The sequence below is a fragment of the Aythya fuligula genome, chromosome 18 (genome assembly GCF_009819795.1).
Source record: "Aythya fuligula isolate bAytFul2 chromosome 18, bAytFul2.pri, whole genome shotgun sequence".
Classification (NCBI taxonomy): Eukaryota; Metazoa; Chordata; class Aves; order Anseriformes; family Anatidae; genus Aythya; species Aythya fuligula.
In genome coordinates this window covers 3,660,735-3,679,846 of record NC_045576.1, presented here as the reverse complement: position 1 = coordinate 3,679,846, position 19,112 = coordinate 3,660,735, and the positions used below count along the sequence as shown (strand labels likewise).

General features: G+C 44.3%; 1 protein-coding gene across 1 annotated transcript; it reads left to right on the top strand.

Moving 5' to 3' along the window:
- Positions 1-5,304: 5,304 nt before the first annotated feature.
- Positions 5,305-12,944, top strand: SUMO2 (small ubiquitin like modifier 2). The gene is made up of 4 exons (XM_032199695.1): positions 5,305-5,421; positions 7,091-7,222; positions 10,202-10,273; positions 11,738-12,944. The coding sequence occupies exons 1-4, from the start codon at positions 5,401-5,403 to the stop codon at positions 11,798-11,800; spliced, it is 288 nt and encodes a 95-aa protein (XP_032055586.1). The 5' UTR covers positions 5,305-5,400; the 3' UTR covers positions 11,801-12,944.
- Positions 12,945-19,112: the final 6,168 nt, after the last annotated feature.

Below are 19,112 nucleotides of genomic sequence, written 5' to 3'. Positions count from 1 at the left end.
TGATCCAGAAGAAGCCAATCACTCTCACTGATGCCTTTTGAAGAAGCTCACTAAGAATTCACTTTTCAAGATTGCTTAAATCATTCACTGACCTCCTAAGATAAATGCTGCAACACTCTACCGCTAAATTACCCTTTTTTACTTTATTGGCTACTGTATCTGTCATTTTCAATAAAAATAAAGCTGGCAGTTATCTTTGGTAAAAGCGAGCTGTTGCAGTGATCCTGCTGAAAACAGGAAGTGGTGGCTGTTCATGTCGGCCAGGAATGGCTTGTTGCGGGGCAGAAGAACTTAAATCTTCAGAAAACTGCTTTAGAAACTAAGATGCACAAATCTTAATAAAGTTTGTCCTTTATGGTAGGTGAGAGTCCTATATTTGGGGAGAATTTATGGATGTGTTTGAATCTTGTACAAAGCCAAAGTCTTCTGTTTTACAGGATGGTGCTGCTCTATGCTTAAGACCGTGGAGGACATCAGTGCTGATATCTAGGTCTAAAATATCCTTAAAATTATTACTAAAATGGGTTTGGGTGCAAATCAGAACTGGATGTCTGAAAACCCAACAGTAAGAGCTCTTCAGTCCTCCTTCTTTGAGGCTGCTTCTGTAACTGCACCGTTTCTTGTGATTGTGAGGAGACTTCTAATGGCTTCTCTTATCAGCCAGTGCACTGAAGAAAAGTACAGAGCCCGCTGCTTTTAGGGCGTTGCAAGTAAAAGGTAGCAATGCACTCAAATGCAAAACTACTGCAGAGTTGGCTCACTCCTTTCATGGAAATGTGAGGCTTGCCTACCAAGTGAGATCCTTGTGAGAAGGATGGGAGTTGCTATTTGTTTTCCCTGTCGTGAAGCAAAGGAATTCTCTCCATGGGAATGTCAACTGTGATGGCAGAACTTGCCACCAGGGGCTTTCCTAGGGACACTTGGGTGCCTGGAGCATCACCGTGTTCTTCCAAGTGACTGTGTTGTGTGGGTTTCTCTTGCTTGCTTTTTCCAAACTTAATGCTTGTCTCTGCAAACCACTCTGTGGGGCACCACAGCCCTTCCCACAGGGATGGGAAGCCACAAGGCAGGTGCTGGTCAGCCTTTACCAACTGTATTGCAAGGACTGACAACACCAGAGAATGCCCATCAGTCTCACCAATCTTATTTTTCTCTCCGTCAGTATGGAGAAAGAAATGTTGATGGTCAAGGAGTGGGATGGTGTCCTCTCATGCTCCAGGATCCTGTCCTATGCAAAGAGACAATAAAAACTGCTCCAGGAGCTGTAGCTCTTTGATCCTTTCCTGCTTTCCGTTTGGTAGATGCAGTCCACTTTGCTCACTAACTAAAAATGCAAGTGGCTTGTTCTGTTTGCAGCTTCTAATGCTCTTGAACTGACAAAGTGGCTGGTTCCTGGGGAAGTCATCCTGGAAACGTGAATTTTACTTTGAAATCTCTTAATCCTCCTTGGAAGGTTGGCTGGATGCCTGCGTGTATCTGGAAGGGAGACCTGCCTGCACTCCTTGTCTAAAAGCTTTCTGTGCCTGTCCAGTCTGTGTAATTCATCAGAATTGGCTACCAGAATGTCAGCATGGAACTTCATATTGCTCAGAAAGAATCTAGAGTTCGGGCTCTGGATACAGCCCAGGAAGGCAAAGGCAAAAAGAAACTGTTAACTGTTTTCTGGGAGGACAGGGAAACAGCAAAAAACCTCAAGGCCTGTTGAGGAAGGGAGTACTAAGTTGCAAAATAAAATGTTTGAAAGCTAATTCATGACTTGGGAAAAGGAGAGAAAGATCAGTATCAGGAACAAGGAAGGCACAGAACAGGCAGTGCCGCAGGCAAAATATTTATTTCTATTCCCAATGCTGAACTAGTATTAATGAAGAGCAAAACCTGAATAAGCCACTTAGCCCTTCAGAGGTCAGGCTGAGAAGGGAGCTTTAGCTCTGTTCTCTTACACTTCAGGTAACTGTTAGCTTCCTGTTCTTGCATTGAACTAATTGTAAGGTAATACACGGTTTTGAAGAGGCTGGAGTTGCCTTTGTAGGCCTACAATTGCTAGTGTATGGTAGCACATACCCTGTGCTTGTAGCTGTTTTAATGTCTTAAAAATCTTAATGTCTTGGTGCGGAAGGGAATGTAAACATCCCTGCCCTCTTCAGAAGAGGGTGGAGAATTAAGCCTGAGTGCTCTGCAAAATCTAGATAGGTCGTATTTTTTCCTTATAAAACTGCTGTGCAAAAATAAAACAAAGGCGTGGAAATATTTAGGAAACGTGGATTTTTTTGTTCCCAGAGTTGGAATTTCCATGGAATTCTCACTGTGATGCTTCCCCATTCACTTCTCTTCAATTCTGTACATTAGGAAGGAGGAGCTGTGAGAGACAAAAAGCTTCGCCTTTGCCCCCCCTCTGCTGCAGCCTGGACCCTGCAGGACTGGGCTCTTTGTAGTTCCCAGTGTGGCCTCTCCCCTGCCGCTTGCTCTGAGTGCCACTGTCTAGCCAGTTATCTTTGCATTTTTTAGCACTCTGTTTATTGTTAGCTCAACTGGATCTCCCGCATAATGTGAGTTTCCTCTGTTGCTCTGAAAGAAGAAAAGCCATATAAATGCAAGGGTTGTAGAAACCTGATCTGTGATTAGGGAATCTGTGTAATTGGTGGCAAGACCAATGGTGGTATAGCAGAAACAGTTTTCAGCTTCTCAGAGCATGTATAACTTCTGCAGTCGTAGAGAAATCCCATATATTTCATAAGATATAGCTTATTTTTATGTCTCCTTTTAAGCAAATTTGTTCTCTTTGTGATGCTGGCCTTAATGTTTGTCCCACTTAGCTTCATTCCTGCATTCAGCTCTTTCATGGTGCTCTCCGCCCTTGGGCAATTTCTTCCATGGCCCCAAGGCCATTCCCCAAATCCTCCTCCTGGACCTGCAACACAAACATCTTAGAGTGAGGGAGAAGAAGCAGCAAGAGCAAATTAAAACAGGCCCATCGAACAACATCGGTCTTGTGACATGGCTCCTTACAGCAGCCACTCCTCTGTGATGTTGCATCATTTCTATAAATAGAAGTTAAAATCCTTTGGGAAATAGCACTTGTCTTTTGTTCGGTAAAGTACCCACTACAATTTGAGTCTTGCTTAATAAAGCAGTGTACAAAGTATAGAAGAACGGAGCGGGTTCTAAGATGCTTTATTTCCTTGTGCTCATATTATCCTGCTTCTTAGTGGTGGATAGAAGTACGGCGGTGGACACCAGGAAGTTCAGATGGCATTGCCCATTGCGCTCCAAAGCTGAAATGAAAGATGAAGTGAGATTGTAGCAGACTCAAACTGCATGAGGGGAATTTCTACAGAAACGTGTTGTTTTCTATAGCCTCAGGTGTTTTTTGCCTCCCAGTTATCTTAAATAAATACAAAAACAGTACCACAAGGAATTAAATGCAGGGGAAATGGGCAGAATAGACTGATTGGGGCAGTTTTTGATGATAAATCAAGGAAAATGATTGGAAAGTACTGCTCAAAGGAGCATTGGTTTGAGCTGCAGTTACGATTTAAAACAGCATCTCAGTTGTCTTCTAGGGTCAGACCAAGCTTTTCCAGTGCTTCTATTTTTTTTTTCCATAACTGAATCATAAAGACTCTTGAGAAGGAATAAAATACTAAAACTAAGGTTCTGTGAAATTCTAGCTGAGGTTTCTGCTTTCTGTTTGCAAAAGAAAAGAGAGAATTTTACAGCATGTCGGAGCCTCGCATACAAAGCTTCCACCCCTGTTCTGTGGAGGCTCTGCAGCTGCAGAGGCCAGCTTCGCAGCCTCAGGTAGGGTTGTGGCTGTGTTATTTTCTTAGCTGTGGACTCTGGTAAACGTTCAGCTTCCTGTTCTCGGCGGGCGTTACTCTTCTTCGATTTCCAAGCAACTGCAGTAAAACAAAGCACAAAAATAAAAGCCTCCCCGGGTGTCAGCGCTCAGAAAGGGAGGTACCAGGTTGTGAATTAATGTGACAAAAGGCAGAGAAGGGGGAGCAAAATCCCCAGCGAGAAGAGTGAAGTCCGTGCTCTGCTGGGAAGTTCAGCTTCTCTTCAGCTGGTGTTTCACTACTTGAGTGGTTTATTCTGGACAAACCCCATCTTGTAACTCCTCCGAAGCAGTGCGGGAGGTGTGCTACATGCAGGCCTGGGTTTTGTCACTCCAGGAGCAGGGCGTGTGTGACCCTACAGCCACGGCTGCCCCACGACCGGAGCACGTGCACCAACTGCGCCTCACGGCACCGCTGCGAATCAGCAGACACCCATGGACTCCGTGCCTGTGGCCTTCACCAGGGCCGCTTTTTGGTGGCTCCTTTCCACTCTGTGCCGCCAAGAAGCTGTTGACAAACGGCGCTGGCAGATGTGATGTTGATAGGAAAAGGCTCGGGAGCCGTTTAGAGGCAGCGCGATTGGAAACGCTTTGAAGTCCCTGGAGTCGCTGAGAACTTCCTCCTCCTCTGCGCTCTGTTGGAGCGAACTTGAATCATTTTGGAGTGAATTCGAAACAATCAGTAGCATTTCCTCTTATTGATGTATTTTACTATGATTTTTGACACGCTGCATCACGCTCTTAGCCGTTTGGAGCCTAAGAAGTCAGCCTTGACTACGACTGCTTTAATTACACTTGAGCTGCGTTTCTCAGCTGTGGTGGCCCCGGCAGGAACGTCGGGCACCTCAGGGCAGCCCCTGAGGGGACAACCGGGGCTGGCCGGGCCCCGTGCCACCACCTCAAAAGAACCACGGGCGGTGTGTGTAGGGGGGGACACGAGGCAGGAGGCGAGGGCTCCCCTGAGGCGTGCTTGTGACGGGGCTGTGGGGGGGGACACACACACACGGGGCGCGGCGGCCCGGCGGCCATTTTGAGGAGGACAATGCCCGCCGCACGGCTCGGGCCCGGCGGGCGGAGCGGAGCGGGGAGGGGCGGGGCGGGGCGCGCGCACGCAGCGCGGGCCGGCCGCCGGGGGCGCGCGCACGCCCCGCCTCCCGCCGCGTTATGTAACGGCCGGGGCGCGCGCGCGCTCCCTCCTTTTCCCCCCCCCCCTTCCCCCCCCCTCCCTCCCGTTCCCCTCAGCAGCCTCCGCCCCCCCCTTCCCCCTCCCCCCCCTCCTCCCCCTCCCGCTCCCGCCCGCCGGGGCCCAATGGGCGGCGGGGCCGCGCCGGGCGGGAGGGGGAGGGGGCGAGCGGCCCCGTCGGGCGCGCGCACGCACGGGGCAAGGCGCGGCCCCGCGGCTGTGCGTGCGCGCTCCCTCCCCCCCCCCGCCTTCCCCTCTCTCTCTCTCTCTCTCTCTCCCTCCCTCTCTCTCTCCTCTCCTCTCTCTCCTCCGCCGCGCTCGCTCGCTCCGTCCCCCCCCCTTTGTGAGGCGCTCGGAGCGGCCCGGACCCCGCCGACTCGCCATGGCCGACGAGAAGCCCAAGGTGAGGCCGGCGCCTTCCCGCCCCCCTCCGCCTCCCTTCCCTCCCCCCCCCCCTCCCTCCCCTCCGCCTCACTTCGCCCCTCAGGCGGCGGTGGCGGCGAGGCCAGGCCGGGCCCCGGCCGCCCAGCCCTGGCCCAGCCCGAGGCCGGGGCCCCGCCGTCCCCCCGCCATTTTGCCGCCCCCAGCCCCCGGCCGCCGCCTTCCCGCCCCGCCGCCTGAGGGGAGCCGGGGCCGCGGCCTCCCGGGGCGGGCGTTGGATCCCCGGGGAGGGCGGCGGGGGCTGGGGGGGGAGCTGAGGGGGGAGCTGAGGGGGGCGAATCCGGGCAGCTTCCCGCCCTCCGCGGGGGGAGAGGCAGGGCCGGAGGCGGTTGCTGCCGTTGCCTTCCTCCTCCTCCTCCTCCTCCTCCTCCTTTTCGTCCTCCCGGGGCCGGATCCGGCCTCCTTCCCCCCCCCTCCGTCCCTCCCAGCTCCCTTCGGGTCGCCGAGGCCGCAGCATCCCCTGTGGCGACAGCCCCGAGGCCGGGGCGGGGGGGGGGGGCAGCACCCGGCGGCCCCTTCCCGGCCCCTTTTGTGCTCCCGCCCGGCCCTGAGGGGGTTGGGGGCGGTTTGGGGGGGGGGGGGGGGGGGGGGGGGGGGGGGGGAGACGAAGCCGGAGGGGGCCGCGTGGAGCTTCGGTGTGCAACTGCAGGAATTCGGGGCTAAAATACATAAATACATAAGTAAATAAATAAATAAATAAAAAACGCACGGGGAGAACTCGCAACTAGCAAAAAAAAAAAAAAAAACAAAAAAAACCACTGCGGGGTCGCTTTCTCTCTCTCTCTCTCTTTTTTTTTTTTTTAAATTCCTTTAAAATTCTTATTTTTTATTTATTTTTTTACACGTTTTTTAAAAGGAGTTTTGAAGGGAAAGCAGCGGAAGGCAGGAGGCAGCCCCGGGGCCGGAGCGCGGCGTGCGGGGCTGTGACACATGGCGGGGACCCCTCGGCCCCGGCTGGCTTCGTGCGGAGAAAACAAAAGCTGCCGGGGCCGGGGGGCACCGGGCGAAAACGGGGCTGCTCCCCCCCGGCCCGGGCAGCGAGCTGGGAAGGAGAGCTGCCCGGCTGTAATCCTGCCGCCTGATAGAAGCGGGAGAGTCGGGGTGCTGGTGGAGGAGAGCTTTTTGCGGAGTGCTCGCTGAAAGGGAAGGCTTTGCTGCTTTTTCAGGCGTTTAAAAGTGTCTGAAAGTTTTCTTGAGGAGTGCCTTCGTAGACTTGAAAAAGTTTGAGACGGAGCAAGAAAGAGCCTTCTCCTGGTATATTACTATAACATAAATATTTTTATTCCGTCGACTGGGAGCTGCAGTGTTGATTATTACCATGCCCTTGATAGAAATAACTTTTTTTAAAGAAACTTTATTGTAAAACTGCCGGTGTAGTACCGTTCATTGCTACTTTGCATAATAACCCCTCTCAAGAGTGACAACTAGTATTGCTAGGGGTTTTTGTTGTTATTTTTTTCCCAAATAAAAAGCAACGACCTTTATTTCCTAATTCAAAGTTTCGAGTTGGTAAGCAGCTATAATAATTTTATTTCCTCCTTTTTAATGACCTGTTGCACTTTGATAAAATGTTAACTTCTTGTTTCATACCTTTTTAAAAAGTTTTTTTTTTTTTTTTGTTTCCTCAACAGGAAGGAGTGAAGACTGAAAACAATGACCACATTAATCTGAAGGTGGCAGGGCAAGATGGGTCTGTGGTGCAGTTTAAGATTAAGAGGCATACACCACTTAGTAAACTAATGAAAGCCTATTGTGAACGACAGGTACGGTTCTTGTATGAACATCAGGAGAACCAGTGTCTGGGGGAGAGGTGATCTCCATAGAGATAGCAAAGTCTTAAACCTCTGTAAATATGCAAAATGATAAAGGCTTAACAGAAACTAATTGTGTAGTGGATAGCGAATTGTTATCGGGATCTGTTCTAGAACGGACTGACAGAGTTGTGACAGGAAATGGGTCAAATAAAGATCCGTTGTTATCTTCGAGAGATCTGCATTATAGATGTAGGCTGTTGGGAGGCTACTGTTATTGTACTGCTCCAAAATTTCAGCATGGAAAGGGTGGGTTAGAAACCTGCAGTAAGAACTTAAGGAGAGTTGAGTGATAATCTGAGGTATTTTTATAACACTGAGTAACTTACTGGTCTGGCCATAGGGTTATAATTTTATTAGCTCAATGTTGCTGTATCAAGATGAGGATATCAGTGGATGTTTCATGTTTTTTTCTAACGTCTAGCTTGGGAGCGAACTTGTATGCTTAATGATGAGCTTTGTTTTTTCTCATGTGGTCTAGATGTTAAATTAGTCCTCTGAGGGACAAAAAAAATGTACTTTGCTGGTGTGGTGGCAATTGCAGCCAGCCTGCTAGGCTGCAGACAGTTACTGCAAGTTTTAAAAGTACCTGCAAATAAGTAACTCTGTTTAGTATTTCATTCATAAGGTCTTGAAACAGGATAAAAAAATTAAGGCAAATATTCAGTGATGCTATGAAATACAATAAAAGCAGAATTGAATACCTTTATGCTGACATAACTGTTTCACCACACAGAAAAGCAAATTCTAATTCACAAACACAGTGGTAAAACCTTTTTGGTTTGTCACAGTAGGATAGTGATATGAATTAAGACAGGGAAAATCATCTCTCACTGAATGTGTGAGTATGTTCATGTATGAGTGTTCTGGGGGTAAACTTGTGAATGTTTGAGGCTGTGGGCTCTTTTTTTCCATTCTCTGTCATAGACTTGTTACATTATGTAAATCACTGAGTATTTCTTTTTCCAAGCGTATAGTGCAGTTATATCTGTCTTTTTGGGAGGCCAAGGCCTGGTTAATTATTTGTGAAGTCTTAGGAAAGGCGATATGAGAAATATCATTAATAGTTCAGTTACTTGGATACAAACAAAAGTAAGATCTTAAAACTTGTCACTCATGTTTCTACTCAGAAAAGAAAGTGTTAAATAGAGGAGGAAAAAAGATCTTTAGGATAGGAGATATTTTTTTATGATTACATTTTTAAGTAGTTAGGCATCCAAAGGATCTCTTTCTGGAGATGGACTTGTCTTTACATTTTATTTCAGAGGTGCCTACTTCTCAGACTTTGTTTAAAAGCATTTTGCTCCATGTCCCTAATGCTCCATGCCCAGTTTTAAAGTCCTTAAGCAGTGAACATTAGATTTGATTTTGGAGAGGTAGAAGCTGTACATAGCAGAGAATTTAGCAGCTTTCGAGAATAAAATCATGTATTGCATGTAGTAGACCTAAGATGGCAGTGGCTAAACCTCGAATGATATGTTTAGAAGATCAAGACCATTTATGATTATTTTATGTTGGAAAAAATGATTAAATATATGCATTTTTTTGTGAATACTAATGTCACAAAGGTACAGCTTTTCAGTATTTTTTTCAGTTAGCAGTTATCCAGCTCATAAAGTTCTCAAAAAACCTGCAAAAAAACCAACGCTTTCGGGATGGGAAATATATATTTTAAGAAACACAATGTCTGAGAACACAGCTCAAGCCAAATGTTGCTGTGCGAAAATGTGTTGCTGCCATGACACTTAGCCACATGGCTTTCTTAAACCACACGATGTTCTGAGCGAACGTTGCAGAATCTGAGGCACGCTGGAAGAAGGCATTTTGCTGTGAGCTATGAAGTCTTAGCAGAAATTTTGCTCCTGATAATATTCTTCATTAGGTTTTTGCCTGATGAACTACGCTAAGTTTGATTTTGTGTGTTACATCTGCTCTTGCATGGCTAAACGAGGTCTTTTCTAATCCAGAGGTGCCAGAGCAGCACCATGCAATACATTGGATTTACTTAAAAACCACACAGGTTTCCTGGATCTTTAGGTGTTCTCAGAAAGAGTAGATATAACTGGGAAAGGAGGAGGTCTGGAAAGTTCTCAGTTCCGGCTGTATCCTCAGACTTCCTCCCTCCTTTGCAGAATGTAGCGTGCTCTGAAATATCTTCGGATTTCATAAACTTGTGAATTTGAACCTTAGGAAGAAGGGATTATTGCTACGTAGTTATCTTATGCAATCTGTTGGCTCCAGCAAGAGGGAGTAGTGGCCCTCTGAGGGATGGAAAAAGTCAGCAGAGTGACGAGTGTATGTGGTAGAAATGCTGGTTTGAAACACCATTAGTTAGTTTCTGGTATTTAGAAGATGAACTTTTTGGAAAGTTCCCTTCAGCTCTGTATGAAAAAAAAAAAATCATTCAATTGGTTTCTTGTTTGAGGTCAAAAAAAAAAAAAAAATTACCACTGGCTACTCTGTGCTACTTCAGACTAATAGATGGTGGTTGCTTTCCTGGAAGAAATGTTTTAGAATACCTTTGCTTTTGGGAAGATCAGAAAAGGCGTATCGACTATAACTGTTTGTTATCCGAAGTTCTGCATCTAACTTTAAGTGAATTACTTATTATTAAAAAGCACTATAAACATTTTGGCTTTTGGGGTGAGACTTGTGTACTAGGAATTGCTTTATTTTAACTTCCAGTCAGTGGGGCACTGCTGCTTCCTTAGTAATTGGACGCAATGCAACTTTTAATACAAAACAGATTGCAAGGATTTGTAGTGAAATGCCTTCAAGTCAGTGCATGAGGGGACTGTGAAAAATGTATCATGCAGTATGAATGGCGGCTTTTAACGATCATGCTGCAATTCCAGTGATGAGTTCAAGAGAAAACTAGTGAGTATTTTCACACGAGACTTACTTTCTTTTGTGTTGCTTCTCTTTGTCCAGGGGTTGTCAATGAGGCAAATCAGATTCCGGTTCGATGGGCAGCCAATTAATGAAACAGACACACCTGCACAGGTAAACAACAGAAGCAAAACTAAAGTGTTTTTGGAATTTACTCCAGGAGTTGATGCTTAGGTTTCATAGAAAATCTTATGTAATTATACATACTAATAGTAGAACTTGATCTTTTACCACTATTTTGGTATAATTAGTTTAGAATTATTATATTACACGACTTCTGTGTTTGAATAACAAGCCTGTATCACTATAGTAATAAGAAGATGAAGTACAATGTTAGCAGATGGTGAGTCTTGTAAGACTGTCACTTTATTGAGTCACAGCTCTGAGATAAGAATTAGTAAGGTAAGAATTGAGTTTTTCATGAAGCAATAGCTTTATTTTTATAAAAGCTTGCCCAGCTCTTACGAGAAATCCTGACTGTAAACTTGAATTTTGTAGCATGAAAGTAATTTTCAGTAGCATAACATTAGTGTTGTAAAGTTTGGGTCATCAATGATTTGGTAGAACAAAGGCCATTCCAACAACAGAGTATTTCACTGTGACTCCTGATTATTTTTATCTACTGCTCCATGTAGCTGCTTTTAAACAACCTGTTACAATTTTTTATGCTTTTTAGAACCACTCATTACAGAAAAAAGGACTCCTGTTTTTAGAAGATTTATGGCAGATCTGTATTTTCTAAGCGGTTGCTCCAATGAATGTGCTTCTTCAGGTCACAATCTATGGAACTTTTTAACTTAAAATGCTGCGAATTGAGGCAGCGGGGTGCTTTTTTCTCCATCCATGTTATGCTGAAGCTAAGGATCAGTCTATTTATAGCTGCACTAAATGCCATAGACCAGTTTGATTTCCTGGAGCAGAAATTGAGACTGTTTAGAAATATAATTCATGGTAGTTGGAGCAACTTTTTCTGTCTTGGCACAGATTCTGTCAGGAGGTAACATTAACATCCTAGGAAAGTCAACTGCAAAATTTGCAGTGGAAAAAAAGAGAATTGTAGTAATGAAGTACTGCTGTTCCTCACTGGCAGTTTGTTACATCGTTGACCATGTAAAATGTTCTTAATTTTTTGTGATTTCTGATGCTCTTTTACTGCCTGCTCGGGCTAGGGGCTTTAATTATAGTCTGCTTTTTTTAGTGCTGTAGCTGAAGTCATTTGCACATTTGAACAACAACAGCAAAGAGAAATTGTGGCAATGTTCAAAGGTAAACTGAGGATTTAAATAGGAGAAAGAAGATGCAATGGCAAAGTAGGCAACAATTAGGAGTCATACAATGCACCCTGAAGTTACATATGAGAATTCATTCTAGGGCAAGTTACCCACTGGCATTTTTTTCCACATCATTTCTTTGCTTTTGAATTACGGTGAAGTAGGTTAAATGCACAAAGTGATGATGATGATGAGGGGAGCGGGGCTGGGCTGGATAAGTTTCATAAAAAATAAACATGAAGATAGGAAATGTGAAAACAAGCCAGCTTATAGTAGTTGAAAGCCTTTTTTCTTTTTTCTGCTATAGTTGGAAATGGAGGATGAAGATACAATTGATGTGTTCCAGCAGCAAACAGGAGGAGTTTACTAAACAAAAACAAACAAAAAACAAAAACAAACAAAAACCACACACACACAAAAAAAAAGAACCTGCTACTTTCCTGTCCAGAACTGTGCTCCCACAGGCGACACATTCACAATTAGAAAAATGAGACTTGGTTCAGCCACATCTGACTACTGCAGTATAGTTTTCTCTCTTCTCTCTCTGATTTTTTTTTTTCCTATTCCTTCTATTGTACATAAAGTAACTGGTGTATGTGCACAGACATAATGCATATTTTTTTTTAACTAAATGGCCAATGGTATGTTTTGATCAACATTTAATGGAGATGGGGTGGGAAAACAAACTGGTTCTGTGAAAATGCCCCTGGCTCCATTAGTGGCATGCTCCTTCTACTTTTATCTTTATATTCCAGTAAGTTATTTTGCTCTCACTGTTTAAAAACAAAAACCTTGCATACCTTGTTTGATTGGATAATTTCAATGTTTTTCTTTTATCATTGTAAAACCAAGGACAATTTTATAACTTTTTTGTACGTAGCTGTTACATGTAGAGCAATCTGTCTTAAGTAGGGATAAATTACTCTTAAAAAAAAAAAAAAAATCCTAGATAGTTCTCCCTTCAAGTAAAGCGTCTTGTTGTTTAAATAAACTTCTTGTTTAAAATAACCAGTTTTCTTTATTTTTCTGTGAAATAATAGTCTTCGGAACTTGTAGTTCTTTCTCTGCAGCACTGTATGCTTTTCAGGTCTCAGTTTTCTATGTGGTAAGTAAATAAGCATAATCCCCTTTTACAGTAGGAAGACTATTGGAAAATGAAAGGCTTCCTTGAGACTTCTCACTCAGCCAGCCAGCAACTGAACTGGAAATAGAAGTCAGTTTTTTCTTCTTTTGATTTTTGTGTATGTTCTTGTAAGCCAAAAATGTTTGATTAGGCAAACTGCAAAATACTGGACCTTATTACAGCTTTGGGTTGAGCTCTTTTTGTCAGTCTTTAGTAGAAACGCCAATATTGTTGTTACAATAGCATATTTAGAACTCTGTATTGGAATGCCTTTTGATGTAAACATTAAGTTATAAAGAGCGAATCATTTTGTTAAGCATTCAGTTTACCATGGTATCGAATGGGAGATGCTTGGAAATGTAAAGCAAAAATAAAAAATTGAGTTCTCTTTTTTGGGTGTATTCAGCTATGGTGATGAAGATTCCAAGCTCTGATTTACCATTGTGGTGTTACTGCCTGAAAGGGGAAAAGGCCGCCTCCCTTGAAGGACTGGGAGCTAGTGACCATGATTTTTTTCATGAGTCTTTTCCACAGGGCTGTTGTTCTTGAGTTTTCTCATGGGGGATGTTAGAGGTTGCGGTGTAACCCATGGACATTCGTGAAAGATTATACAACTGTCTACTCAGCAGATGGAGAGCATTCTCTAATGTCCTAGGAATGTTCTAATATTTTTGTGGCAGTTGCCGTAGTTAATGCTCTTTTTGGTATTAACTTGTTAGCAGAGTTTACCTTCTGGTGGTAGTTTTTATAGGAGTTACTTCACGAAGCAGGCCTGTACCTGCAGGATCTGGAAATCCTTAAATTGTGGCAAAATGATGGGCTTATGCCTTTAGTTGATAGATGATGATCTGTTTGACTTCTGTTGCAATTTTAACATAGTTAATGTTAAATTAATTGCATCTAGTATAGACATTAGAAAAATATCTGTTCTTGATAGGTTGCTTTTGGCTATGTAGTTGAAGGATGTCGTTTTCTATGCCATTGTTTTGATTTTTAGATAATTCTATTGCTAAGCAAATTATTTCTTATTCTGGTATTTATCTTGTAGGCTTTCGTGGTACATTGCAAGGTTGAAACTGCCTCTTGTAAACAAATGTTCTCATATCCGGAGCCACAAAGGCCTGGAAAAAGTTTCTTTTGTTTAAAGAAAAAAGTAGGGTGGATCTGTTTCAACACCTTTCAAAGGTTAGACATGGAATACATTCCTCTTTGGCTTTAGAATCTCTGGCTTTCAACCTGGCTAGATAACACTGTATAAAGTTACTTCAACTTGATGTCATGCCAGGACTTCTCCCAGGCAAAAGTTGTCTTTATCTTTTTTGGCCAAAAAAGATGTTTGGACTTGCTTTAGTTTCGGAAGAAGGGGTGAGGTCTCCTTAAATACAGCTTTTTCAACCCAAGTTAAGACTTTGGAGCTAAAAATTCCCTGCTGTATCTTGTCTATTTTTTTTCCCGAGGCAATAAAAGTCAAGTGACAGGTATTGAGTAGCATGCTTTCAGAAACAATGTCTTAGTTTCATAAATTCATACAATGGTACTTGATCTGTCATTAACTTAGGTGCAGGCCTCTTGTAAATATAATGTTCTGTTAATAAAAAGAGACCACTTAACATGAATTGTGACTAGCTAACCAAAATTCCTCTGTGAAAAAATATAAGAAAAACATAGACTTCTGTAACATTGAATTGACGTGGCAGCTGTGGAAATACTCCTTAATTCACCATAAGTTGAAGTTTCCTGTAGTATTTAGCAACAGGCTATTGAAAGAAACGGACAGGTATTGATCCTTTCACTCAGATGTTAGAAAAAGTGAGAATTTTTTTTTGCTCTTCGTCTGAGCTGGCTCCTGATGTTCCTGAAAGTTCTTCTAACAGTACTGAGTGATGTTTCTCTAAGATGGTGACTGCAGTTAAGTACAAGGGTATAGACTATGAGCTTGGAACCAGTTATCTGGAGTTCTTTTAGCTGCTTGCCCTGGTTTAATTTCTAACAGTTCTTGTGTTTACACTAGTAGCCCAGTGGACTACTAGAAGTCCGCATGTCAGAGGATAAAGGAAAACTGGCAAAGAGGTCTTGTCACACTAGTTGACAGGTAAGTTTTTCGTGTTTATTAAACAGCTGGGATCTTTCAAGAGCCTGGGCAAATTACATTATTACTCACAATTTTCAAATATCATATTCTAAAGTGATTGCCATGCAATTAAGTTAATGTTCCTCATGTGGTTTTTAAATGAAAAAATGGAAGTCATAATTGCGTACAAGAGTTTAGCAAGTCCTTGTGGATGATAAGACCTTGCCTTTTGTCTACACTGTGTCTTCAGTCTGGCAAACAATTGCAGTGTCAGTTGTGGAATGGACACAAGTGTCGTTTGTTTTTCCAGTTACTTAAAAAGATGTATCCAGAAGTTTTGGGCTCTGGAACCTAAAGAAGGACACTTTCATTTATGTACAGGGTCAATAAATAATGAACTGAAAGCACAGCTGATATTGGTGGAACCCCTATACAGTTAATGCCTGAAAATCAGCACCTTAGTTTACCTGCTCAATGGGGCCAATAACCATTTGAAAGGGCATTTGTGAGCATCAGTATTTAGTGCTCTGAGAAGCTGATTCAAAAAGGATTCTAGAAGTGCAAGGTGTTTCTGAAATGGAATATGCTAAACTGCTAAGGCTGTAAGGAAATACTCCGAGTGGTAACGAGAGATTCCTGCACTGACATATGGAGATGTTCTCGAAAGAAATTCTCTGAAGCAGTACTAAAATAATTGCTGCTCCAAGGTAACAGTGGTATCAAAACAGATGCAACATCTCCTCAGAAGTTATGGTCAAACATTATTTTCACGGGAGTATTTCTTTCTAGTACCTTCCCCTCATTACATCTGAGTCAAGCAGTGTAATCCAAGTGCTGTCACTTTGTCTGCAGGTTCTATTGTGACCATCACTGCAACATTAATGAAAAGGTGTAATGTGACTGGCCCAAAGAAATAATACTTCCTATTGAAAGTGAACAATAAATTGGAGGACTTTTTTTAGAGTTTTAGATTGTGGCCTCTTCTCAGTATGCTTATATCAGCTTGTGTGATAGACTGTTCTGGAGCAACAACAAAAAAAGATAAAAAGTGAAATAACTTGGATTATTTTGAATTGTATTACCACTGACCTAATACACGTCAGTCGGTGGCTTACTGAGGCTTGTTCTTTCTGGCTGTGAACTTGTTGGCAATGTGTTCTGTTAGTGAATAATTTAATCCTCTAATTTATCTTTTTTTGGTACTTAATGTCATAATTAATTGGTAGTACAGCACTTGTCCCTGATGGTGAAGATGTAGGAATGTGAGGATAAATAGGGGACGGAAGACTGGGATTTGGTCCATTTTCAGCCTTTGGTTGGCCTTCAAGATCCTTCGTTTCAGAGGTTTCCTGGTTTCTTCACTGGTAGTTTGGGACTGATGGTTTTACTCTAACATGGAGGTGCTGGGAGGCCTACTCAGTGCTTATAAAATGCTTTAAGTCCCTTTGAGAGAGGGACTTACAGGGTTTTCCCTGGAAAAAGAACTTTAGCTCATGCATGAGGCGTAAATTAGGACTGGTGGGGCTGCTGAAGTAGTGGCTCACTGACAGCAGAGGTCCTAGAAGTAATGAGGGTTGGTGTGGTAGAAAGAGAGCAGAAGTGTGAGCTGCCCAGGAGCTGCAGGGGAAATGGGGACTTTGGGAGGAGCTGTAGGTTTTGACAAAGGATTAATCCTGATAGAAGGGTGAGTTCGAAGTCCTGGGGAAAGACTAAGCCTGTGAATGCCCAAATAAAGTACTAAGAAGATTGTTGCTCATTAGGAAAGGAATATTCTCCAGGTGGATGGGGGAAAAGGAGGCAAAGGATACCCTTTCTGATGGATTTAGTGATGTTTTTCGTGGACTGGATGCTGAAAGGGAGAATCTAAGGTGTAGATGTGATACCCTGCAAGGCCTCTTGTAGGATCACCTAAGAAAATTTTGCAGTTTAAACAAACTCAAGACAAAAATGGAATAAAAGGAACTCAAGGAATCTGTCAAGATACTGGTTTCCTCTTCCAGTGATGTATGTCTGTTTTTCACTAAACAACAATGCTTTTTGGAGTACACTGCCAGAGTTGGTAATAATTGATGCTCAGACAAGAAAGCAGCAGGAATCACTCTGCTTTTTATGTTGTTTGGAACTACATCTCTGCAGCTTTGAGAAGTCTGGACATTGTGGTTCAAACCTCCCTCCCAAACTGCAGCTTATTGTTAGGAATTTTACCTGAAGATGCAAAGAAGCACCAAAGCAACTTTCACAACTCTTGCAAAATACAGCGTCTGCTCAGTAGGACAAACTTGGCACCTGTAAAATACCTGTATCCCACTGAACTTCACCACACATCACTTCAGATGCAAAACCTGGATTGCTCAGAATCCAGCTGTAACAGAAATTACAAGCTGAGGCTTACTTCCTACTTACAGCTATGAATGAACTGATGGAAGAAGACGAGACTGAGTCAAAACCTCTTTTGTATGATGTGCTCGGAAAAAGAATGTCTTTTGTCACAAATAGCAGATACGTATGAAGAAAAGCCTCTTGGCCACAGGAGGATCATCAAGCTGAATGTTTTCGCAAGCCAGTGGCATCTCTCCTTGCCCAGCCCTGCTCTGCATTTCCTGGAGTGTTGTTCAGACTTCCAGATGCTTTTTGCATTCATTGCACGATGAGTTTCAGCAACAGGTGGAATTGTTTGGTTTCTGAGGTTTTCAAACAGCTGCTGAGAATTGTTCTGGTCAAATGTCATCATCCTGGAAAGGACTGCAAGCCCAGTTTCTGTAGCGATCTTCATAAAGCCCTTGATCTCGTTATGGGTAAATAATTGGCAAAGCAGCTTTTATTTAAAGAATAACCTGCAGCCACGAATGTCTCAGCACCTCTGAGATCAGTGGAGTCCCTTGGAAATACTGAAGCTTTAGAATCTTAAAGCTGTATTTTAAAACTAGCTTTGTCAGAGGGAACGGGTTTTCCTTCATATTGAGTTTTTTTTTTTTTTAAAAAAAAAAAAAAAAAAAAGCTCTGCATGTCTCAGGGCTACAACAGTTTTCAAACTCAAGATTCAGATCCTGTGGGTTGGAATAGAAAGCTTTTCGATGATAAAAATACTGTTGAAAGCTCCCGAGAGAGCAGAGGCTTACCTGCTTGCAAGTAGGTATCATTTGACTTTAATGCCCAACCCTAAGGGATAATAGAATTAAGACAACTGTGTCATCTTGCTTAAAACTTCCCTTTAATCCACCTCCTGAAAGATGTGACAGAATTCCCTGGGGATCTAAGTAGTGATAGTGGGGTTCTGTTTTTTAACATTTTTATAGACTCTATATAAAAATAAAATACTATGGCCCTGCTTGTGTAGCTTGAGCATTCAACTCTTTCCTGAGTTGTTAAGGCATGATAATTCAGGTGATGACAATTCAGTCACTTTGATCTCACTTTGTAAACAGAGCAGAGCAGCACAATCCTCTAGAGCTTGCAGTTTTCAGACAAAAACCACGTATTACATATTTTTAGAAGACTTTCATTTGGAGACAAGTGTTTGGAGGGCATTAAAAGCTATTATGAGCGCAAATTGGGAGGGATGCCTACAACAGGCAAGGGTGTTTTTGCCCTCTCCTTTAGGCAAGCGCTAATTGCAATAATTTCAGCGCGGGGTCCTGGTGCGTTGGGTTTGGGGTCAAGGCAGTGGTGACCAGGGAAGTGTCGGTGGCTGAAAGTGGAGCTCGGGAGGGCCGCAGTCACCGAGCTGAGGGTGGGTTTGGTGCAGCTTTGTGCAGGCAGCGGGGCTGGACACGAGCCTCGTTGGACCAGCCCGACCCTCAGCTCCGAAATGTGCTGAGGGGGGTTTGGGGCTGGCCCTGCCGGAGCCGCCCGCTGGCTGCAGGCGGTGGAAGCAGCCTCGGGAGCCGCCTCAGCCCCACCCGGCCGCCTCAGCACCTCCGTGGCCTCCCTGCCTATTGTTCCAGGGCTCGGGGGCTGCGCTGTGCTCTGAGGGAACCGAGCTCCCGGGGGCCAGGTCCCCTCCTGGCTGGGGCTGGGGCTGGGGACGGGGGCGAGGGGCTGGGGGGCGCCGGGGTGGGCGCCTGAGGGGATTCCTGAGGTGATTCGGGGGGGGGGGGGAGCGGGGGCTGCTCCTCACAGCCCTCGGCCTCCGCAGCCAGGGGAGGGCCGCGGAGACTTTTGTCTCGCCTCACGCGCGGCTAAGCCAATCGCAGCTCGCTTCCCCTGAGCGACACGCCCTCCCGCCAATCATCAACAAAGGGCGCCGCCACCCCAGGCGCAGCCAATCGCCGGAGAGCAGACGTATTGCTTCACCAATGGGATTTTAAGGCTGAGCCCAGGCTTCTCGGAATAGACGGCGAGGCGGGCCAAAGGGCAGAATGGCAAGGCGTTGTCCAATGGGAGCCGAGGATTGAGTTTGAATCGCCCAATGAGAAAGCCGCCAGGGGGCGGGCCTTGGGGACGCTATAAAAGGCGCGGCCGGTGCGGGCGGCGGCTGCAGTTGTCACC